At 28.3% G+C, this 25963-nt stretch overlaps 2 protein-coding genes across 5 annotated transcripts in view; one reads left to right on the top strand and one right to left on the bottom strand.

Annotated features, from left to right (window-relative positions):
- LOC119601849 (alpha-protein kinase 1) overlaps window positions 1-25963 on the bottom strand; it is a 273362-nt gene that overhangs the window by 32940 nt on the left and 214459 nt on the right. The window lies entirely within an intron of this gene.
- Window positions 11042-25963, top strand: part of LOC119601848 (sushi, von Willebrand factor type A, EGF and pentraxin domain-containing protein 1) — a 52960-nt gene continuing 38038 nt past the window's right edge. Inside the window, exons 1-2 of one of the 2 annotated variants that reach the window (XM_037953040.1) lie at window positions 11042-11317; window positions 15597-15979. In XM_037953040.1, coding sequence (XP_037808968.1) covers window positions 15697-15979 — 283 coding nt within the window. In that variant the 5' untranslated portion in view covers window positions 11042-11317; window positions 15597-15696. The remainder of the gene's footprint in view (window positions 11318-15596; window positions 15980-25963) is intronic. The other variant, XM_037953041.1, reaches the window with a different exon arrangement.

The raw sequence follows: 25963 nt of genomic DNA, 5'->3' as shown, positions 1-25963 counted from the left end.
CTCCGACTATCGTTCAACCGGTAGATATTTTCCAGTTAAAATAATTTTGGTGTGAAAATTGGATAAAATAATAACTAGAAGTTAAGAATATGGGGGTGAAGAACTAGGTCAATACTTTCCATTAAGATAAATTTTAGAAAATTGGGATTTATAAATTTTCACGATTTTTTTATATGTATTTAGAATTAAAAGTCTTATTAATCTTTTACGATGAAAAAGCCACACAAGTTAAAATATGTTTCATTTGTCTGGCAACACACGAGAGGTGGATTTTAACAACTTTCAAACGATACCAGCAACAAATGTTAAAAAATCATAATGTTATCTACAGTTTAAAGTTTACATAACTTTTATAACATAAAGTTTGTCTCCACAAAAGCTTTTAGTTTATAAAGTTAAACATAATTCTACAAAAACTTTTACGAAGCTTTACCAAAATACAATGTATAAATATAGAGAGCGAGAGTAAAAAGCTTTTATACAATAAAAACAACAAAAACTAGCCCCACCAGTCTACAAAAACATCAATGGAGATCGTTTACGGATGCCAAAAAAAAAGAACAAAACATAGAGAAAATAAAATAAACAAACAACTCAACATGTTTGTCTTAGGTTAGTTTTTTTTGTGTCTGCATTTTTAGCATCCATCATCTAACCATTAACCACAATTGTTGTTGTTTTTAGCTTAAAAATGCAGTTGTTCTTTTTTCTCTATAAAAAGACATGTTAATGCTGCTGATCTTCTTTGTTGGCAATTTGCAATTTTCTACTTTTTTCTTGTTGTTGTTGCTGCTGCCAATGTTTGTACTAATTTTAAACAATAAACCATCAATTGCATTTCGTGCTTTGCCACGAGTGACCCATTTTCAGTTCCCAGTCATAAATACTAGACCATGCCATGCTTGCTTCTTCCAACCATTGTTATGGAGGTCTTTCAATTTAACTTTTGCTTGACAAGAATGATGATGCTCATTTTCACAACTTCTTTGATTAAAAGTTTATGACACTTGAAAACGTTTTTATGTTTAGTTTTTCTTACAAACGATTTATTTTTATTAAGGAAAATGTTTTGTTTTTCTTTTGTTTAACTTTTTTTTAAATAGAAAAATTTCCGCCTTATTGTAAAATTGAAATAATGTTGCAATTGTTAACGTTGTATTTTTTTCTTGAAATTAGTTGTATTTTTTATTTTAGCAGTAGCGGTTGTTTTAGTTGTACTTTTTTATTATTTTTGTTCTTAATTTTTTGCTCTTTTTTAATAAAACAAGTTCTTGTTCTTTTGAATGAAGTCTATGAGAATGTATGAAACAGTATGTTGAATGTCTGTACAATTGTACACTTATTAAGTTACTTTTTCTACTCTACCCTATTATTAGTTTTTTCTATATTTATGTCGCATATGTATGATATTGTTGTTTTTGTCGTACTTGTTATTTTTTTGTTGTTTTTTACATTATTTGTATGTTCGCATTTACTTGTTGTAAAATAAAGTAATTGTTATTCTGTATGTATGTTTTTGGCTTTTTAAAGTTTTGTCTTTTTAAAAAAACTGGTTTTTAACTGTCGCATTGCAAAAAACTCCCTTGAATTCGTTTATTATTATATTTTTTCGGTATATTGGATCATGACATGTACTGATACAATACGTATGCATATACCTGAGTATTAGAGGGGTTCAAATTTGTAATCGCTAATCTTTACAAAAAATTATTAGAAAGGGTAAAGCAAACTAACTCACTAACTAACTAACTAACTAACTAACTAACTAACTAACTAACTAACTAACTAACTAACTAACTAACTAACTAACTAACTAACTAACTAACTAACTAACTAACTAACTAACTAACTAACTAACTAACTAACTAACTAACTAACTAACTAACTAACTAACTAACTAACTACTAACTAACTAACTAACTAACTAACTAACTAACTAACTAACTAACTAACTAACTAACTAACTAACTAACTAACTAACTAACTAACTAACTAACTAACTAACTAACTAACTAACTAACTAACTAACTAACTAACTAACTAACTAACTAACTAACTAACTAACTAACTAACTAACTAACTAACTAACTAACTAACTAACTAACTAACTACTAACTAACTAACTAACTAACTAACTAACTAACTAACTACTAACTAACTAACTAACTAACTAACTAACTAACTAACTAACTAACTACTAACTAACTAACTAACTACTAACTAACTAACTAACTAACTAACTAACTAACTAACTAACTAACTAACTAACTAACTACTAACTAACTAACTAACTAACTAACTAACTAACTAACTAACTAACTAACTAACTAACTAACTAACTAACTAACTAACTAACTAACTAACTAACTAACTACTAACTAACTAACTAACTAACTAACTAACTAACTACTAACTAACTAACTAACTAACTACTAACTAACTAACTAACTAACTAACTAACTAACTAACTAACTAACTAACTAACTAACTAACTAACTACTAACTAACTACTAACTAACTAACTAACTAACTAACTAACTAACTACTAACTAACTAACTAACTAACTAACTAACTAACTACTAACTAACTAACTAACTAACTACTAACTAACTAACTAACTAACTAACTAACTAACTAACTAACTAACTAACTAACTAACTAACTAACTAACTAACTAACTAACTAACTAACTAACTAACTAACTACTAACTAACTAACTAACTAACTAACTAACTAACTAACTAACTAACTAACTAACTAACTAACTAACTAACTAACTAACTAACTAACTAACTAACTAACTAACTAACTAACTAACTAACTAACTAACTAACTACTAACTAACTACTAACTAACTAACTAACTAACTAACTAACTAACTAACTAACTAACTAACTAACTAACTAACTAACTAACTAACTAACTACTAACTAACTAACTAACTAACTAACTAACTAACTAACTAACTAACTAACTAACTAACTAACTAACTAACTAACTAACTAACTAACTACTAACTAACTAACTAACTAACTAACTAACTAACTAACTAACTAACTAACTAACTAACTAACTAACTAACTAACTAACTAACTAACTAACTAACTAACTAACTAACTAACTAACTAACTAACTAACTAACTAACTAACTAACTAACTAACTAACTAACTAACTAACTAACTAACTAACTAACTAACTAACTAACTAACTAACTAACTAACTAACTACTAACTAACTAACTAACTAACTAACTAACTAACTAACTAACTAACTAACTAACTAACTAACTAACTACTAACTAACTAACTAACTAACTAACTAACTAACTAACTAACTAACTAACTAACTAACTAACTAACTAACTACTAACTAACTAACTACTAACTAACTAACTAACTAACTAACTAACTAACTAACTAACTAACTAACTAACTAACTAACTAACTAACTAACTAACTAACTAACTAACTAACTAACTAACTAACTAACTAACTAACTAACTAACTAACTAACTAACTAACTAACTAACTAACTAACTAACTAACTAACTACTAACTAACTAACTAACTACTAACTAACTAACTAACTAACTAACTAACTAACTAACTAACTAACTAACTAACTAACTAACTAACTAACTAACTACTAACTAACTAACTAACTAACTAACTAACTAACTAACTAACTACTAACTAACTAACTAACTAACTAACTAACTAACTAACTAACTAACTAACTAACTAACTAACTAACTAACTAACTAACTAACTAACTAACTAACTAACTAACTAACTAACTAACTAACTAACTAACTAACTAACTAACTAACTAACTAACTAACTAACTAACTAACTAACTAACTAACTAACTACTACTAACTAACTAACTAACTAACTAACTAACTAACTAACTAACTAACTAACTAACTAACTAACTAACTAACTAACTAACTAACTAACTACTAACTAACTAACTAACTAACTAACTAACTAACTAACTAACTAACTAACTAACTACTAACTAACTAACTAACTAACTAACTAACTAACTAACTAACTAACTAACTAACTAACTAACTACTAACTAACTACTAACTAACTAACTAACTACTACTAACTAACTAACTAACTAACTAACTAACTAACTAACTAACTAACTAACTAACTAACTAACTAACTAACTAACTAACTAACTACTAACTAACTAACTACTAACTAACTAACTAACTAACTAACTAACTAACTAACTAACTAACTAACTAACTAACTACTAACTAACTAACTAACTAACTAACTACTAACTAACTAACTAACTAACTAACTAACTAACTAACTAACTAACTAACTAACTAACTAACTAACTAACTAACTAACTAACTAACTAACTAACTAACTAACTAACTAACTAACTAACTAACTAACTAACTAACTAACTAACTAACTAACTAACTAACTAACTAACTACTAACTAACTAACTAACTAACTAACTAACTACTAACTAACTAACTAACTAACTAACTAACTAACTACTAACTAACTAACTACTACTAACTAACTAACTACTAACTAACTAACTAACTAACTACTAACTAACTAACTAACTAACTAACTAACTAACTAACTAACTAACTAACTAACTAACTAACTAACTAACTAACTAACTAACTAACTAACTAACTAACTAACTACTAACTAACTAACTAACTACTAACTAACTAACTAACTAACTAACTACTAACTAACTAACTAACTACTAACTAACTAACTAACTAACTAACTAACTAACTACTCTAACTACTAACTAACTAACTAACTACTAACTAACTACTAACTAACTAACTAACTAACTAACTAACTACTACTACCTAACTAACTACTAACTAACTAACTAACTAACTAACTAACTACTCACTAACTAACTAACTAACTAACTAACTAACTACTAACTAACTAACTAACTAACTAACTACTAACTAACTAACTAACTAACTAACTACTAACTAACTAACTAACTACTAACTAACTAACTAACTACTAACTAACTAACTAACTACTAACTAACTAACTAACTAACTAACTACTAACTACTAACTACTACAACTAACTAACTAACTACTACTAACTAACTACCTAACTAACTACTAACTAACTAACTACTAACTAACACTAACTAACTAACTAACTAAACTAACTAACTACTAACTAACTAACTAACTAACTACTAACTAACTAACTACTACTAACTAACTAACTAACTAACTAACTACACTAACTAACTAACTAACTAACTACTAACTAACTAACTACTACTAACTAACTAACTAACTACTACTAACTAACTAACTAACTAACTAACTAACTAACTAACTACTAACTACTAACTAACTAACTACCTACTAACTAACTAACTAACTAACTAACTAACTAACTACTAACTACTAACTAACTAACTAACTAACTAACTAACTAACTAACTAACTAACTACTACTAACTACTAACTATAACTAACTAACTAACTACTAACTAACTAACTACTAACTAACTAACTAACTAACTAACTAACTACTAACTAACTGTTGCTAAGATACTACTCTATTAAAATTTCTGACCACAAAAATCGTAATCGGGGTTCAGTTATATGGGGGCTGGGTGAAACATTGGACTGATTTTCAATAGGCTTCGTAGAAGATCATGCACCAATTTCATTGAATTTTCAAAATTGTATTTTGATACAAAGTTTACATGAACGGACGGTCAGACGACGGACATTGCTAAATCGACTCACAAAATTGTTCTATGCTGATTAGTATACTTCAAAAAGGGAGTAATATTATTGTGCGTTACAAGTATCAGCACAAACCCAATATGCGGTGGGAATCAGTTCTTTGTAGGATTAAATTATATAACAATATTACCATATGATGAACATCTCTAATGTTTGTATGAATGTATGTACGTATGCATGTAATTGATGGACGTGTGTGTTGGTGTATAGAATTACAGTTGACAGAAGAAGGGGCTTTTAAGAAGTTAAGTAATTACAAACATAGATATGTACGAATGTATCTTTCTTTTTCATTCAATTATTTTCTTTTCAGTAGAAAATAAATGATTAAATGGTATTAAATATCATTGATGTAAAGACTGTAAAATAGTTGATTGTTTTTTTTTTTGCAAAAAATAATATTAGTTACAAATACATAGGGTTACCAAGGTATTCAAATATTTGTTATACAATGACTACCAACACATTAAGAAAATAAAAAATATTTTATTAAAAAACAACTTAAAAAATAAATTTTTTATTTTTATTTTAATAATCTTTAATTAAAAATTATAACATTAGATGGTTTTGTTATTATACAAATCAAAAATAAAATACTGAAAAAGAATAAAATTTTAATTTTTCAAAGTTTTTATTTTGAATTTATAGCACACAGATAAGATATAAATAAGACAAATAAATCTGCCAACAGTCGCCCAGAAAAAACATTGTTGCATTCTCAAATGAAACCGTTACAAATGTATAGAAAAATAATTTCTTAACAAAAATAGTGCGTGTACATTTTCACAACTTCACTATTGTTCCCATCGTTTATTATGCCAAAACTGTAACACGACATGAATAACATAATTTCAGAAAACTAATTTACAACATATAGAATGATATAGTACTTATTTTATTTATAAGCGTCAAGTTCTTTAACGGTAAAAAATAAACAAAATCATATTAAAAGTTCTTAAGTTCGTTCTGTTTTTAATTAACAGTAGATACTGGCAACCTTGTTTTTGTATTGTTGCTGTTATTATTGTCGTTATTTTTACACAATAACCCTACAAAAGTTTATACTCATACTCGTATTATGGGAAATTTAAACCAATTAAAACTGTAAAACAAAAATCAACTCCTGCTGCCAGTATTTAACACTAGATTTTACAGAAATATACTATCAACAAAAGTTTTACGTACAAAAAGTGATGTCAAATGATTGTGGGATAAAAGCACCAGACTATAGACTAGACTATGACTAGACTATAGACTAGACTATAGACTAGACTATAGACTAGACTATAGACTAGACTATAGACTAGACTATAGACTAGACTATAGACTAGACTATAGACTAGACTATAGACTAGACTATAGAATAGACTATAGACTAGACTATAGACTAGACTATAGACTAGACTATAGACTAGGACTATAGACTAGACTATAGACTAGACTATAGACTAGACTATAGACTAGACTATAGACTAGACTATAGACTAGACATAGACTAGACTATAGACTAGACTATAGACTAGACTATAGACTAGACTATAGACTAGACTATAGACTAGACTATAGACTAGACTATAGACTAGACTATAGACTAGACTATAGACTAGACTATAGACTAGACTATAGACTAGACTATAGACTAGACTATAGACTAGACTATAGACTAGACTATAGACTAGACTATAGACTAGACTATAGACTAGACTATAGACTAGACTATAGACTAGACTATAGACTAGACTATAGACTAGACTATAGACTAGACTATAGACTAGACTATAGACTAGACTATAGACTAGACTATAGACTAGACTATAGACTAGACTATAGACTAGACTATAGACTAGACTATAGACTAGACTATAGACTAGACTATAGACTAGACTATAGACTAGACTATAGACTAGACTATAGACTAGACTATAGACTAGACTATAGACTAGACTATAGACTAGACTATAGACTAGACTATAGACTAGACTATAGACTAGACTATAGACTAGACTATAGACTAGACTATAGACTAGACTATAGACTAGACTATAGACGAGACTATAGACGGACTATAGAACTAGACGATATACTAGACATAGACTAGACTCTAGCCTAGACTATGACTAGACTATAGACTAGACTAATACCTAGACTATAGACTAAGACTATAGACTAGACATAGACTAGACTCTAGACAACTATATACTAACATAGACTAGACATAAGACTAGACATAGACAGCTATAGACTAACTATAGAATAGACTATAGACTAGACTATAGACTAGACTATAGACTAGACTATAGACTATACTATCGACTAGACTATAGACTAGACTATAGACTAGACACAGGGGTCGGCAAACTTTTGAGTCCGGAAGAGGCCAAGAATTTACAGTTTACAAAACATATGTTTTAAAAAAGAGCACAACAGATTGGTTGTTTATTAAAAACTTTACAAATCTTTATGAAAATCACTTCAAAAAAAACATAATAAATAAATAAATACAATCAATAAATAAATAAAATTCTGCAAGGAATCTTTCTTATAGATTTTTGACTACAAATATCTTTTGAATGTTTATTGGGTCATTCGAATGCATTTTTTAACACTCGTTATATAAAAATATAGAAGTTTATTAGAGTAGGGCGACAGTGTTATCATTTAAAAGGCATTTGGAAACATATCAGGAAATGTAAAAATCACGAAAATTGATGACGCAGCTAATACAGTATAAAGTAATATATTAATTTGGCGGCAATCGAGATAAGTATTTTACCAACCCCAATATTAGGTCCTTTTCAGAAAATGACTAACGATCATAATTGACTTAACAGTAGCAATATAGCGGCGAAATTCAAAATATACAACTTTTATAACAACAAAAATCAATCTTCCAAATTTGATTTTAACGTTCATAACTGTCTTAATAATAGCAGTATTATGACAAAATTCAACACAAACATAACATAAACATAATTGACAACAAACATAATTGACAACAAACATAATTGACAATCCCCTTTTAAAAGGTCTACTTCGGAAAATAACTTTAACGTTCATAACTGATTTAATAATACATATTAGTATAGCGACGCAATTCGACACAAACAAGTATTATAGGAACGAAAATCTCTCTCCAAAATTTTGTAAGGATCAGTTCATTGTTGACCATACCCCCATATAAATTCCTCTTCAGGAAATGACTTTAACGCTCATAACATGCTTAATAATACCATCATAGTGTTGAAATTCGTCATAAACAAGTTTATAGGAACAAAAATATATGTACCAAATTCAATAAGGATGGATTCAGAATTGTATACCCACCCATATAGTGTCCACTTTCGAAAACGACGAAAAATACAAGTACAGTGAAAAACATTTCTAAAACGAGCAATATTTAAATATTAAATAGAACAAGTTTTTAGTATTTACCCAGCAAAAACTCGGTAATGGGTTGTACTTCTATAACACTTACTTTTCAATGACTACTACTTACCGTCTGCATTACTTAGAAGTACTCTAGTAATGACTTTCTTATTATCTGATATAGAAGTACTTTATTTTCGGCTTTGTCATTTTGTTTGCACATTTTATTTAATTGCATTTTAAGAATTGTGTTTTACAAAAAATAAAACAAAATTAATTTTGATTGTGAAAACCATTATTTGATGCGCAATAAAATAGCTAAGCAGTGGTACAGTGTGTAGAACATTTTACTAAAAAATCGAAGTCCCTGGTTCGTACTCTAGTTGGCTCTTCGGAATGTATGATCATGTTTTACATTTTATCTAATGGCACATCGTAGGAGCGCTCATGATACCCCATCGTTTATAGGGAACTTTTCAACTAAAAATTTAAAGAATTAAACATTTTCTTACAATACTAACTTGTACATGAAACAAATTCAATAGGAGAGATAGGTTTGTATAGCTTTAGAAAGTTTGGATCATAACGTGTTGTTTAAAGTTTCACAAACGACTCTAAACTTTCATTTGTTAGTTGTCTCACATACAGAACGATTAAACAAAGTTGAAATGTTGTGTATATTGTAGAAACGTTTGCGAATTGTTTTGTTAGTTTTAACAAACACTGCTCGTTAATCTATTCAGAAAGATTTATATTTTTTTATAAAATAAAAAAATTGCGTATGAAACTAAAGAGCCATAGCTCCACATCGAAAGAGCCGCATTTGGCTCGCGAGCCGTAGTTTGCCGACCCCTGGACTAGACTATAGACTAGACTATAGACTAGACTATAGACTAGACTATAGACTAGACTATAGACTAGACTATAGACTAGACTATAGACTAGACTATAGACTAGACTATAGACTAGACTATAGACTAGACTATAGACTAGACTATAGACTAGACTATAGACTAGACTATAGACTAGACTATAGACTAGACTAGACTAGACTATAGACTAGACTATAGACTAGACTATAGACTAGACTATAGACTAGACTATAGACTAGACTATAGACTAGACTATAGACTAGACTATAGACTAGACTATAGACTAGACTATAGACTAGACTATAGACTAGACTATAGACTAGACTATAGACTAGACTATAGACTAGACTATAGACTAGACTATAGACTAGACTATAGACTAGACTATAGACTAGACTATAGACTAGACTATAGACTAGACTATAGACTAGACTATAGACTAGACTATAGACTAGACTATAGACTAGACTATAGAGTAGACTATAGAGTAGACTATAGAGTAGACTATAGTACTATAGACTATAGACTAGACTATAGACTAGACTATAGACTAGACTATGGACTGGTCTATATAGTCAGCTATTTATTAAATTTGACGTTTTCTAGCGCCTCTGCAAAAATTTAAATCTAACTGTTTTAGCGGTTTTTATGAACATTGACAACACTGCATACTTGTTTGAAACAAAGTTCGCTATAAAAAGAACAAAAAGGAAGAACAAACTGATATAAAGTATAAAAATATGCTCAAAATATTTAGTCTAAAAATACTGCGAAACACTAAGGTTAAAATTCCAAATTTTCTTCTAAAACACGCTACATGAGCAATATCCTCATACGTATGAATATGTGAACAAGTCCAAAAAAACGACTTAAAATGTATCGACAAAATACACAAAAGCAACTAAAACTTTTGCGATTGCGCTGTGTTTGTGTGTGGAAAATCTACAAAGAAATAATAATGAATAAGCTCTCGTCGACGGAGCCACAATGAACAAACATGCGCAAAACTTAAACCAGTTATGAGACAACTTTCATTACGTGCTGACGTTTCGAACGAACAACAACTGAACGCGTCGAGAAGCGGTTAAAGTTTGAATATTTTTCTTTTTTTTTTTTTCTTCAGCGAGTTTTACGTCGTGTTATTGTGTCGGTTGTTTTTTTTAAATTTGAAAAATAAAATGTTTAAAAACACTTTGGCATTTAAAAGAAATTTGTTAAATAAATAAAAAGTAAAATCTAAAGAGGTGATGACAGTGACAGTGTTTTTTATCTACGAAATAAGAAAAGAAAGGTGTGAATAATTAAACAACAAAAAAAAATTATATATTGTTTAGAGAAAGAATTAAAAAAGTAACTAGTTATTTCAAATGAAAGATATAATTGGTATTGAATATACTAATTCTAAAACAAATCTAAAGTTTAGTCTAGTTAATAATGTTGGTTAAATAAAAAAAAATATATATATAAAAATACTAAAAAAAATAAAAATAAAAACAAAGCGAGGTCAGCCAGTTGTATACCGAGCTGTTGTGACTTGCTAGTGTTATTTATTAACTTTGTTGTTACTAGCTGGTTATCGGTTTTAAGCTATCAACTTGGTCGTTTCTACAATTGTTTTTAATTCACTTTTTTTTTGGGCTAATAAGAAAAAAACAACAAGACTTTAAACGCCAGCTAGTGGCTAACATGTTTATAGCCACCATATGCCAGCAGTCAAAAGTCTATGGCTGTCTGTAGTAAAACAGCAAAAGCAAATTAATGCAATAAAGTAAAGAGAAAGGATTTTGTGTTGTTGTTATTATTACTATTTAAAGCTATTACGTTAAAAAGCGAATTTATTGAATAAAGAATATAATGAATGTACTAAAAAATTAAAAACACAATAAATAAGTAAATACAAAACTGCCTTTAATTTAAGTGCTATAATCGTGGGTTTTAAACTGCCTTTAAAAAAAAAGTGTTCTAGAAGTTATATAAAAAGTGTTAAAAATTTGTTTAATTAAATTCCGGTTTAAACTAATTTGCAATAAATTTACAAAAAAAAAAACAAAATATAACAAAATATAAGAAAAAAACTTGAAAAAAGTTCTTGAATTGCGAAATGTGTTAAAAAAACGAAAGACTTAAAAAACAAACTTGTTTATTTTGAAATGTTAAAATATGAATTTTTTGTTGTTATTTTAATTTTTATTATTGTGGTTGTTGTTATTATTGTTGTTTGAAATACTCAATTGTTTTTGTTTTTACAAGTTATTATCCAAACTTTTTGCGGTTTGTGTTTATTCTGAGGAAATTTGAAGGGTTTGTTTTAAATAAGTTTTAAAGTAAATTGTTGTTTGTTCTTAAAAACGAGGATTTTTTCTTATAAAGTTCTAAATTTTACAAAAATGTTAAACATTTTTAAGTAATTCTTTAGAATAAACTATAAAATTTGTGTAAAAGCTAAAAAAAAACTTAGGAATCTTGTAAAGATTCAGAATCTATACATCATATTCTAGTTTATTAGCATTCGAACTGTTCGAATATTATATGTCTCAAAAGTGAAGCAGTATTAATTTTGCAAAATCTACATTAAATTTAAATCAAATTTAAAATATTCATTTTGTGTGCTTTTTCAATTAACACTAAAATAAACTAATATTCATTTTAAAGATCAATAAAATTTCCATAGAAATTTGGTTTAGTTCGTTAGATGATTTTATAAGTTTTTGCTTTATTTGGCGTAAAATGATAAAATTAATTTCAATAAGATTTGAATTTTGGGCGTTAATAGGTTAAGGGTAAACAAAAATAATAATTAAAATGTTAAAAATCACGAAACGAAATGTTTAATACCCTATAGCAATGGATTTTCCCTTTCTGAGAATCTTTCGAAAATATCTGTATCAATAAGAAAACAAGTAAGATCATGGCTGACCATATGATACCCTACACCAGTGAGTAGTAGGTAAACTATTTAAGTTATTTTAAATAATAAAACATTTAATTCACAAAAGAGTGAATTTCTGAAACAGGGATTATACGGGGTCAAGGGAAAATATGGGCCTATCCCTCTACCAAGAATCTACATTAAAGATTATTTATTTTATTTATTTGTTCATTACAATACAATTACAAATTATATTCTAACCTAATTTACCGAGGGTGACAATGACCATACGCCCGTTGTAGTGTAGCAGACCAGAGTCTTTGGTGGGAATCGAACCCATAACCCCAGACTGACCAGTCAGCACACTACCAACTAGCCTACCGTCGCACCCAATATTACCTTTGACCTTTAAGTCATTTTCTGAAGGAGTATTTACATAAAACTAAGTCTTGCTAATTTTTTTTAGATATAGAAGAACATTTAACATAATTATGAGCTCAAAAGCCCTATTCGGCCCTATAATAGACCGATTTTAACTATTTTCAATAGTCTCTTCAAAAGAAGAGTATGTGCCAAATTTCTTCAAATTATTTTGAAAATTGCGAACTGTAGCGTGCGCACAAGGTTTACATGGACATACAGACGGGTATACGGATGAACGGACGGACAGACCTAAATCGATTCAGAAAGAGATTCTGAGCCAATTGTTATACTTAAAGGTGTCTTTAGGAACAATATTTTTGAGTGTTAAACACATCAGCACAGACGCATAATACCCTCCCCTCTATTGAGGAGTATAATTTTTCCGTTATCGTATTTTTCGATAATATTTTCATGGGTTGTTTCGAAATTTTGACCATATCTCCATTATTTATGGATTTTACAGATTTCAGAAGGGGCAAGGTCTGCACTATAAGCCGGGCGTGGAAAACTTTCTATTAACTTCTTTCTTAATAGTTTTTATAGGTATTGGTCGTTGTCAAATAGAGATGGCTATTTGACTTTGTTGTCGATTCGACTGATTGACATGTTATGATTCGGTACAAAAAAGGATTTCCTTTATAGAGTTCAAGCAGCAGTTCGGACATGCAAAATCGTGTTTTCTTTTTTTCTTTTGAAATTATTGCCTGAGTAGCAATAATTTCATGAATTTTAAATATTTTTTTTAATTTTCGAAAATTAATTATGTTCGAAATTTATGTTTATTTGAAACCAATTTTATATATGTTTCTATTTTGAAATAAAAAATTAAAAACAAATTTTTACGTATTTTAAATTTCAGAGTTTAAGCTTTCTTATTAAATTAAAATAAACTTTTAAAATAATTTCTATATAATTAGATTTTTTGGAGGCAAATTTCATATATTTTCCAATTTCGAACTTAAATAATGTGACAATAATTTGAAAATTTTCATAAATTTGAAAGTGAACAGTTTTTTATTGAAATTTTGAATTAATTTTCGAAAAAAAAAAATAAATTCCATTACAAAAATCTATTTATCAAAGTTTTCATAAAACTATAAATTTCTTACATTTCCAATTTCGAAATTAAATTTCTTTAAATAATTTTTAAAAATTTTTAAGTTAAAAGCTGGCTATTAGAAATGCTATTAATTAATGTAAACCAATTAAATCGAATCCTGAATATTTATTTAAAAAACTAATTAAGACATTGTATGTTTTAATTATGTTATTTTTTAAACTTTCCCTTTAAACGCATATATTTAGTAGCTTTAAACGCTTTAATTAAATTATAAAATTATTTTAACTAAAGTTAAGCTTTTATTTTGTAAACAACAATATGGTATAAAAGCGAATATTTGACAAAACAAAAACTGAAAATTATGCAACTCACCCTCCCCAAAAACAAAAAAGACCAACACACACACAAAAACGAAAGACTTAAGACCTAAACTTTAAACAAAATTTCCTAAAACAGCTGCAAAACTTAAAAAGTATAATAAATTAAAAGAAATATACAGAAATGACATAAATAAAAAAAAAAAAAAACGTGAGAAAGAATAGCCTTCATACAAAATACGTTTTTTTTACAGATTTCCAACGATGATTTAAACATTTTTTACGCGTTTTTTTTTCTTTATGTGATTAATTACTAGACAATCATATGCAATTGAATTAACAATAAAAATGCATAAAATAACTACAATGAGTAGAGAAGAAAAAAATGTTTAAACATAAATTTTAGCATAACTAAAAAAAAAACTTAAGTGAGTCTAACAGCAATTGAAAACCGCAAAGAAAAACACATGCGAACAACAACAACAACAATAACAACATAATCAACACCACAGTTTATTCTCATGCATATTTTTTTGAAAAATTGAAATGAATTGTAATTGAAGAGCATAGAAAAACAAGAAAAATCCATCATTATTTAACAACAAAAAAAAATTTTTTTCAAAAATTTATAAAAATCTATTAAAATCACGAATCCATCAACTTGTTTGAAAAGATAAAAAGAAAATTTATCTTTAAAAAAAAAAAATAAATAAATCTAAAAAAAAACTATATTTGCCAACTGTTGGTAAGCATTAAGCAACCAACAGCTGCTGCCTTAGTTCAACAACATTTGTGTCGTGTTTTACAGCAATATGCAACAAATGTTTTTCAAATAAACGAATTTACATAATTTATAAATTTATATATATTTTTGTTGTTGTTTTTTTAAATTTATTTATAGTGAAAATTTTCACTGGAAATTATAAATAATAATATTAAACCAATAATCATACAAGTATAACATAAAATAAAAATTGTATCTTTATATACAAGATATAATAATGTTAACAGCCTTACCTACTATAACAGCAACAACAAGATCGTCAACAACAACAAGAGCAGCAGCAACTTTAATAACAACATCAAAATTAACACCAACTGGTGGTGGGCATAAAAGAAAAATGTTTGTTAACAAAAAACTGTCACAGTCTATAACGGCAACAACAGCAACAGCAGTAGCGGCTAAAACAGCAACTGTGAAATCGAAAAAGTTTAAAAATATAAGCGCAGTTTGGCTGTGGTCGCTGTTAATAATTTGTACATTGCGTGTAACTTACAGTCAAGGTAAGTGTTATTTTGTTACAATAAGTTTTTTTGTTTCTTATTTTATTTTATGTTTTTTATTTTTTCAAATTTTAATTTTGTTTGCAAAGTTTGAATAAATTAAATTATTATTTTTATTGCATAAAAAAAATATTTTACAATAAATTAATTTTTATGTTATTACTTAACCAAAAAAACTGGTAAAATTATAAAAATATTTAAAACAATTATTATTAATTGTTGGTGGTTAAATTGTACAAAATTTCTTAATGATTTGTTTTTTGGTTAAAGAAATAATTAAAAGACAGAGGCGTATTGTATTAACAAATAATAGCTAAAGTTCTAATAAATGATGTCTAGAGTCTTTTGAAATTAAGTTTTTAGATTTAATTCTGTTTTATTGTCTTCATTATACATAAGTGGGAGCTAAATTGGAATACAAGTGGAATAAAGTGCTTGTTTTTGAAGAGATTAGTAATAGATCGAGTTTTAGGAAGAATAACTGCTTATTTGTAAAAGCTTTTATTGTACTTGTAAAGATATGTTAGTTCAAAATGTTAATTGAATTTTGAACCATCTTCCGTAGCCTTAATTGACAGGAATTTTACTTTATGAACATATTTGATAGCAATTTCGAGTTTCCACAGCAAAGCATAACATTAAAAATTAATGAGTAAAACAGATAATTAAACGACTTTTCAGTATTTACTTATTGGCATTTTAACTCATTACTTTAACACCGCTATTTCATTGGAGGCAAGTACTTAATACGTTCGCTTACAAACAAGAACATAAATAAGTCATTACAATAAAACAAAATAGCTTTAAAAGCTCTTTTGTTTTACGTACAAACAAAATTGCTATACAGAATACGAACCAGGGTCTTGATTTCGTTTTATCAAGTTAATTGTACTAGATAAAGTGACCAAATAATAGTTAAAACTCAAAATAAGTACTTGTGTATATTATTATAAGTCATTATTAAAGTACTTAAAAGTAATGTGAACGGTATGTAGTGGTCATTGAAAAGTAATTTTCTTGTATGTGTACAAGTCATTATCAAGTTTGTTTTACTAGGTCACTTTTTGACACTAATGATCCGTATTCTTTGACAAAGTAAGTACTTACGTATATGATTATATGTAAGTCATTATTAGTGTTCTTATAAATATTGCAGAAGTAGTGTAGTAAGTAGTGAAAGTAAAGAATAGTAAGTACAACTCATTACAAAGTTGTTGCTGTATAAACTGAAAATCAGCCATCGATGTTTTTTTTTTGCAAAATTGTGATCAGATTCTCATTTTTCGAATATTATTGGGCGATCAAACAGACGAATATCAGCAGGTGTTGTAGAAGCATACTAAATGCTCACCGAAGCTTAGGGTGAATGTATGTATTTCACAGTTTTTAACATGCACGTGATAGTTTGAGGACAAAGAATTGGAGGCAAATCTGGTATGACTTGTATAAGATACCTTACATACATAACCATTCAATCCAGTACACTTCTCATTCATCCAACATACTCAATCTAGATATACGGATGGACTTTATTGTGTATAAGTCTTTCAACGAACAATATATTTCCGAGAGTTTGAGTTTTATATCACAGCTAGCACATGCACTCCGAAGGGACATCTCCAATAACCGGGACAAGACAAAGTCCGAAACTATGGCCTGTGCGCTATCAGTTCACGTGGTGACAGATTATAAGGCTCCCTGGTTCTACCCCAGGTCAAATCACTCCAAGGTAATGGTAGGTCCTCTATTCCCCCGAATTGAAATTACACGATGATGGGGAGGATCATTAAGGTAGCCTGCGCCGTTGGGTCATTACTTGCGATGAATACTGCGAAGCAAATGTGTGAGAAGCCCAAAAATCGAGCCGAATTGACAGCAAAACCGCGTTTCCACGACAATAGTATCTCCGCTATTACAACAACACCAAATATTCTTGGCTATAAGACGATGCTCTGTATTTGGGGGATCCTTTCTATTATGAGCTGAAATCAGGCCAGACCATCACAGGGAACTTTTACTGAATGCACCATACTAACAGAATATGCGGCCTGGCTTAAAAGTATATTGTTTTATCATGACAAAACTCGGTTATTTGTTGCAATGCATATTGAAACAATTTTGAAAGAAGTTGAATTCTCTTAAGTCGTGCTTGGTATCAAAAGATGAATAGTTGTTTTGGCGTGGAATCCATATGTTCCCAGAAAGAGGGGAAAGGGTCATATATCGGCTACATGTTGCAATACATATTAAAACTATCTTAAGTCGTGCTTGTCCTCAAAATATGAATATGTCTTTTGGCATGGAATTCACATGTTTCCACAAAGAAGGGAAAGGGCCATACCTAACAATGTCCAAAAAATCAGTTTTAGTTGAAAACATGCTTAATATTGATCAAACAAATAAAATTATAGAAAAATGTTTTACTGACCTAGAATAATATGAAGATCAAACTAACACCACTAAAAAACATATAAATATTTAACTGACCTAGAAGAGATCAAACTATTCTCACTCAAATATGAGTTTTCAATCTAAATTAAATTACAGATTTAAACCATAAAATATCTTTTTAGATGTCTGGTTTATGAAAGATTTGATGAGTTAGCTACTAGTTAAAAAAACTAGCTAAATACATATCTCAACTTAATACCCCTACATCCGGCCTACAGTAACACCCATTTTCACGCAATTTATCGCACAACACTGCATAATTCGTTTCAAGTTTTTGCGTGTTTAATATTTTTGCAAAAAAAAAAAAATGAAGAAAAAATTGTAACGAAATAAAAAAAATCAAACGGAAGTATTAACTTGTCTGATTATTTGAAATAATTGTCTAATAGACAGCAACCAAAAATGAATCATAACAAAAATAAATATTACAATATAATTAATTAATGGTTAAAAAAAATCAAAAATAAGTAAATAACAATTAAATTGAAATTAATTTTTAATAATATAAAAAAATGTTAATGCATTAAAATTATTTCTTATAAATAATTCAATTAGCAATCATTAATAAAAAGATTTCTTAAGAAGAAAATTTATTTAGAGAAGCTTGTAAAATTAAAAAAAAATCTCTCACACAATGGTTTTTTTTATCATTAATGACCTTCATGGTTAGTTAGTTTTGTTTCATTTATAATATATTTTTTATTAGATCTCTTAGTCTTCTTTAAGCTTTAATATATTTTAGTTTTTTCTTTTAATTTTATCTAAGAACTAAAACGGAAATACTCTATCTTAATATTTTGTTTATTGAAATTTTGTATGAAACCCAAAATATGATTTAAACTGTTATGGTTTGCGCAAATATGGTTAACAAAATTGCCAATTTAAAAATCCATGTATTTTACTGTTTTTTTGTTTAAATTATGGGAATTTTTATTTGAGAAAACATTTGTTTTGTTAAATTTTTTTTTAAAATATGTAATGCTTAAGGCGAATTTTATAAACCCTACACAGAACTCCCTACTGAACTATTCCAAAAATGAGTTGCAGTGAATACACAGAAGGACAGACAGGCAGATAGACAGATAGACAGACAGACAGACAGACAGACAGACAGACAGACAGACAGACAGACACACAGACAGACAGACGGACCGACGTATGGATATAGCATAATCGACTCAGAAAATGATTCTGAGCCGATTGGTACACTTTAAGTCCAATATTTTTAATTTCTGAACGAATGGTCCTATGGTCCTAAAAGGAAAGTGTTGTAATTTTAATGTTTGGAATTTAGACCTCATGGATTTACGGAGCGGGCGGAGCTGAGGTTTCTAATACAGAATACCTCGGGTATGTAAATTATAGAGAACGATCCTAACTTTTTGTTTTTGATTCAATTTATAAAATAGTACTAAATATAATGATTCTGATAAAGATTACAATAAATTTCATCTAAATTATAAAGCTTGGAATCCATGGGCCCCAGAGGAGCGGGACTTTGAGACACTTCAAGTATGTAAAATATTGAAAACGGTACATTCATTAGCATTTTGCTTAAGTACTTGAGCTATCTAATCTCTGACCATTACTGTTGCTTAACATGCAAGATGCAAATACATCACTTCCGTTTAAAATCACGCAGGGTGTCTGTTGATTAGACAACAGCATCTACATACTCATTCCTAACTTTTAGTCCCAAACTCACTCCTCTGTGAGTCAACCGCACCGAACTTATCTGAAAATATAGATTTCATCTTTTTAACCAACATTTTCTTCTCGCGAGTTTGGGTTAAAACATAGTCACCACGTGAACTCTAAAGTAATCTCGCCATTAAACGGGACAAGACAAAGTCCGAAACTCTGTCCCGTTCGCTACAGATTCCCAAGGTAACAGATTACATGGCTCTCTGGTTCGACCACAGCTCAAATCATTCGAAGTAAAGGCCGAGGATACATTTGACATTGCTAGTTTACAGTCCCGGCAGACTAGAGGTAATGGTAACACTTCTATCCCCGGTTTGATTATATGGCTCTCTGGTTCGACCACAGCTCAAAACATTCCAAGTAAAGCCGAGGATACTTTTGACATTGCTACTTTATAGTCCCGGCAGATTAGAGGTAATGGAAACACCCCTTTTCGCCGGTTTTCAATCACACCAAGATGGAGGAAGTTTATTACGGTAATATGGGACAAAAAACTAAACTGTATATGAAATCTGCTAGGCAATTCCATACGTATTTGAAATCTAAATTCCTCAACCTTATTTTCTGTTACATACCACCACCAGTAAAATATTGTGTAACCTTTTACATAAATCTTTCGTTCTTATTCAATAAAAAGCGCTCTTTAGGAATAATTGACTCTGTTTCTGATGCAGCCAATATATGATTTTGTATTGAATTGAGTATTTTTTTTCCAAAGCACAACACAATGACGACAGCAATAAAAACAATAAACCAAAACATGTTAAAACCAGTTTAAAAATGTCAAAAAGTCTTCAGCCAATATATTTCATAATATTTATTTATACGGCATATTCAATATTAACAACTTTTAACTTTAGCAACGTATCTTAACTGTATTTGTAAGCTGACTTTTGGTTATCAGACAAAATTTAGTAATTTATTTAAATTTATAACTTTTATTTTCAGTTTTTTTTTGCAACGTCAAAAACAGACAATAACTAACTTACTCTTTTATAATCGAAAAAAAAAGATAAATTAACCTGCTAAATCAAAACATGTTAATCAACTTAAATATTATGATGCCAAAATTTCTTTATAGTTTTTTGGGAAAGAGAAAAAAAAACTCAGTGGCCAAAAGATGCAAAAAAAATAATAAATTATTCATTATATAGTTAAAAAAAAAACAAAACATAAAAGTAAATGTTAACAAATTTACAATGACTTGTCTATTATTTTTTCCAAATATGAATGAATCAATATCCAATAGCAAAAAGTAAAAATAGTCTAGAATTTAGTTTCTAGATTACGTTGTTTTTTGCTATGACTTTTATTTCGAAATTGTGGAGGTTTTATGTGTTTTTTTGGTGGTTTTTGTATGAGTGTTTCGTGTTCATAATTGCCTACAAAAGGATTGTTAAATGCTTTAAGTGGTTTAACCTGTTTTTTTGTTATTATTTTTTTCAGTCTGTTTTCTTTTGTTGACTTGATTTTAATAACGGTTTTTGTGAGAGATCTGTAAGAAAATTTAAATTCAAAAACTTAATTTTATTTTAAACGAAAGCGAAACTAGTTGTTGTGATTTGGTTTTGACGTAGTTTTTATTGTTTTGTATGTTGATTGTAATCGATTTTATGGAAAAATTTCAATTGTTATTGAAATATGAAAGCAAGTGGTTTAAGGTTTTTTAAATGAACTTGTTCATAATTGCAGGAAAAGTAATTTATTTAAATTTATTATTATTTAATTCTCAATTTTAATTTTTGTAACGCCACGCCCACATACAAATACGTAATAAAAGTCGCATATCTCGGAAACTGCAAGTTTTAAAATTTTGTACGGACAACTTTGACATCCATATGAACATTTGGAGATAAATAGCGGGACTGGCACCTTCCATAAATAATTCCCCTTGGTTCTCAATTACCCCGGGCTCTACACCTTAATTTTATGTTTTTAGGTTCGTTATTATAGCAAATTCAAAAAGTACTTTTTGAAGAACAGAAAAAGGTCATTTTATATGTTCTCATATACTCCGGGCTCTACATGCTTAATTTCATGTTTCTAGGTTCAATATTATAGAAAATTAAAAAAGTACCTCTTGAAGAACAAAAAAGTACGAAAAATTCCCCTTTTATAGGTTCTCACTTAATCCTGGCTCTACATTCTGTTTCTAGGTTGAATATTAAAGAAAATTCAAAAAGTAACTTTTGAACAACGAAAAAGTACCAAAAAGTCCACTTTTATAGAAAAAACAAAAAGTACCTTTTGAAGAACGAAAAAGTTCCAAAAAGTCCCTTTTTATATGTTCTCACTTAATCCTGGCTCTACATGCTTAATTTCATGTTCCAAGGTTCAATATTATAGAAAATTCAAAAAGTCGCCTTTTATAGGTTCTCACTTAATCCGGACTCCAAATACTTAATTTCATGTTTCTAGGCAATAAGATTTGGGTCCCGAAAATATCTGAGGTCTTCAGAAAATTGATTTCAACAAACATACAGACGGACGGACAGACAGACAGACGGACGGACAGACAGACGGACGGAGACACAGACAGACATGAAGACGGACATAGCTTAATCGACTCCGCTATATATAGGCAATAAGATTTGGGTCCCGAAAATATCTGGGGTCTTCAGAAAATTGATTTCAACAAACATACAGACGAACAGACAGACGGACGGACACACAGACAGACAGACAGACAGACAGGAAGATGGACATAGCTTAATCGACCCCGCTAGGACTTAAAGGACTCGAAATATACATATATAGAAGCAAGTAAGAATTTATAGCCGGGCATGGCCGACCATATGATACCCTACACCAGTGATTAAGTTACAAATTTTGATTATTTTTTTAACAATAAAGTATTTAATTTCATTTTTACCTTAATTCAGAAATATACAGTTTGTTGACAAAAGAAGGGCAATAAGGAGGCAGGGGGTTAATATGGTCCTATCCTTATAAGTTTTGTTGGAGGGATTTACGCCTACATCAGTTATTTATGCAGATTATGTGATATTAGTGTTTATAAGTAAGTGAATTTTGACCATCAAGTCATTTTCTGAAGGGGACTTAGAGGCCCGATCATTACGAAAATCAGCAATATCATTAGGACTTATATAAAACAAATTTTTTGCCGATTTTTGGAGTGATACAAGAATATTTAACATATTTATGAGCTTAAAAGCCCCATTCGGGAGTACGGTTGCATGTAAGCTATACGAAATAATGGACCGATTTTAACCATTTTCAATAGTCTTCGTCCTTAGGACAAAAGAAGAGTATGTATGGTTTACATAGACACACAGACAGACAGACAGACAGACAGACAGACGGACGGACGGACATAGCTAAATCGATTCTGTGCCGGTTGGTATACTTTAATGTAGGGCGTAGGACCTATATTTTTGGGTGTTAAAAACATCAGCACAAATGCATAATACCCTCCTCACTATAGTGGTGTAGGGTATAAAAATTATATTATAGAAACTACTAAAAATTATATTATAAAAATGTAAAAATTAGAAATAGGAGGCGTGGCACCTCCCATATGAAATCAATAATAAAATCGAATATCTGAGAAACTATTAGAGATAGAATTATCAAATTTTGTACGAATAATTTTGACATTCATGTGAATAGTTAGACTAGCTGTAGTGGGCGTGTCTCCTCTCATATGAACTATATAGAAAAATTTATTTATCTAGGAAACTCTAACAGATACAATCCTTAAATTTTATACGAACAACTATGACATTCATGTGAACATTTGGGAAAATAAACGATCAATCAATAGCATTCCTCCTATTGATTGATCCCATATGAATTAAATACAAAGTTAGTTTTTTTGTTTATATTTTTTAGGGTAGCGAAGCATACTGGGTGTAGTTGATAATGTATAATATTTAAAGCTATTTGCAATAAAATTGTTTAATTAAAAACAATGTTATATTTGTATTTTACATTGAGAGGTTGTATTAAAAGATGTTCAGGTAAAAAATGTAAATTTGCTAATAAAATATCTAATATATTTAATAAATAAAAAATATATACATATATGTATTTATGAGCAGATTTTAATCTTTAAAGGTTTTTCGATAATTAATAAATTTTGGAGAAGTATATAAATTTTAAATTTAAGTAGATAAAATCATTGCTATAAATTCCAAATTTTATTATGCGATCTAATAAAATTTTAAATAATTAATTAAGTAAAGATATTACGCCTTGATTTCGAAATTTTCGTTAAGTGAGAACAAAGTTTAAATATTAGTTTCAAACGGATATTAGAAGTTTTTTTTAAGTAACGATTCGATATATGTATGTATGGTTTAAGCTATAACAATATTATAATCTTTATCGATCAACTAGATGTTAAAAAGTTTTGTTTCTTATAGAAAACTTTTGAAAATTTCTTAATTCTTTAGTAAAAAATAAAAAAAAGTTCAGGAACCGAATTACCGCCCCTGTGATCGAGTAAAACTGATTGTACTTTTTGAGATGATGGCATTCGATATCGAAAATCGAAATGGGTTTTCGATGCGACAGCTTTTTATGTCACGTATTCGTTATTTCGGTCCCTGGTCTTTCTTCGGGATAGTTCTAATACTTCATAGAGGATTGCTTGTTTGTTTTAACTAAATTAATTTGAAAGTAGTATAATAGTAATTACCGACTATTAGCCCCAGAGGGTAATATTCTTTTCATTTATTTTAAATTTAATTTTAAAATAATTAAAAAAAAACGGTATTGTTGCACCGGTTTAAGAGAGAACAGGAAACCGGTTTAAAAATGTATGCTACTTTTTGTATAGATCATTTTACTTTGTCTGAATCTGGTTTTGTGCATTTTTATTTATAATTTATGCAAAAATACAAACATAAAAAATATATAATAATAGTTTATAATAAAAATTAAAAATAAAACAACAAGAATAAACATTGCAAAAAATCACTTAGCACTTGAGTTAATTTACGTCATTTGATGCTTTTAAACTCAATTTTTAAAAATGTTTAATAAAAAAAAAATTTGCATAATGAAACAGCAAATGAACAAAACAAAAAAAAAAAGCAACGAGTACACGGCTACAAACAAACCAACTATGAATAGTTTTGTTTTTGGTTTGTCAATATGCACAGAACTTGATAACCTTTGAAATTTAACTTGAATTACATTTGAAATAAAAAAATACATATTTATACATATGAATATGAACATTAAAATATGAAGAAAAAAAGATTGCGATTAAATTTTATTAGATGCTTCTTAGGTATTTTGAATGTAGTAGACATTGACCAAGAAATTTATAACTAAAAAAATAAAATAAATATAAAAAGTGTAATAAAATTTATAAACTAAAAAATTAATAAATCAAAATATTATACAGTTTTTTTTTTAACTTTATATTGTAGAAGTTAAAATAAGATTTTGCAATCAATAATTTGAAACAAAGGGGAATTAAGAATAAATAACCTTTATATTCAAAATTAAGATTTATTTGGTAAAAGAGGAAATTTGTTAAATTTTTGATAAAATATTATTTCAAATGGTGTTAAGGTTCTTGCAAATTGTCTTAATGTTTGATGAAGAGAAGTGTGGTTCATCTAAAACTTTATCTGTTAAAATTGAATTTATAAGTAATTATAATGGGATATTAAAAAAAATATAAAAATTTCTAAAAATTATTTTTTTTTTCGAAATTTGTTGATTAAATTAAGCAATTTTATTAAATTTTGATATTTTATATATTAAAAATTAAAAAAATGGAAAATTTTGTTAGAATTTATTTATCAAATATTTTCTAACAAATCTTATCGAACATTTTTATTAAAAAAATTGTAA

The sequence above is a fragment of the Lucilia sericata genome, unplaced genomic scaffold, assembly GCF_015586225.1.
Source record: "Lucilia sericata isolate MDLA Ls3-8-SP2 unplaced genomic scaffold, ASM1558622v1 Contig000193F_arrow, whole genome shotgun sequence".
In the NCBI taxonomy this organism is placed as follows: Eukaryota; Metazoa; Arthropoda; class Insecta; order Diptera; family Calliphoridae; genus Lucilia; species Lucilia sericata.
Note: the sequence above shows the minus strand (reverse complement) of the source record. Positions and strands in the feature narration are given on the sequence as shown.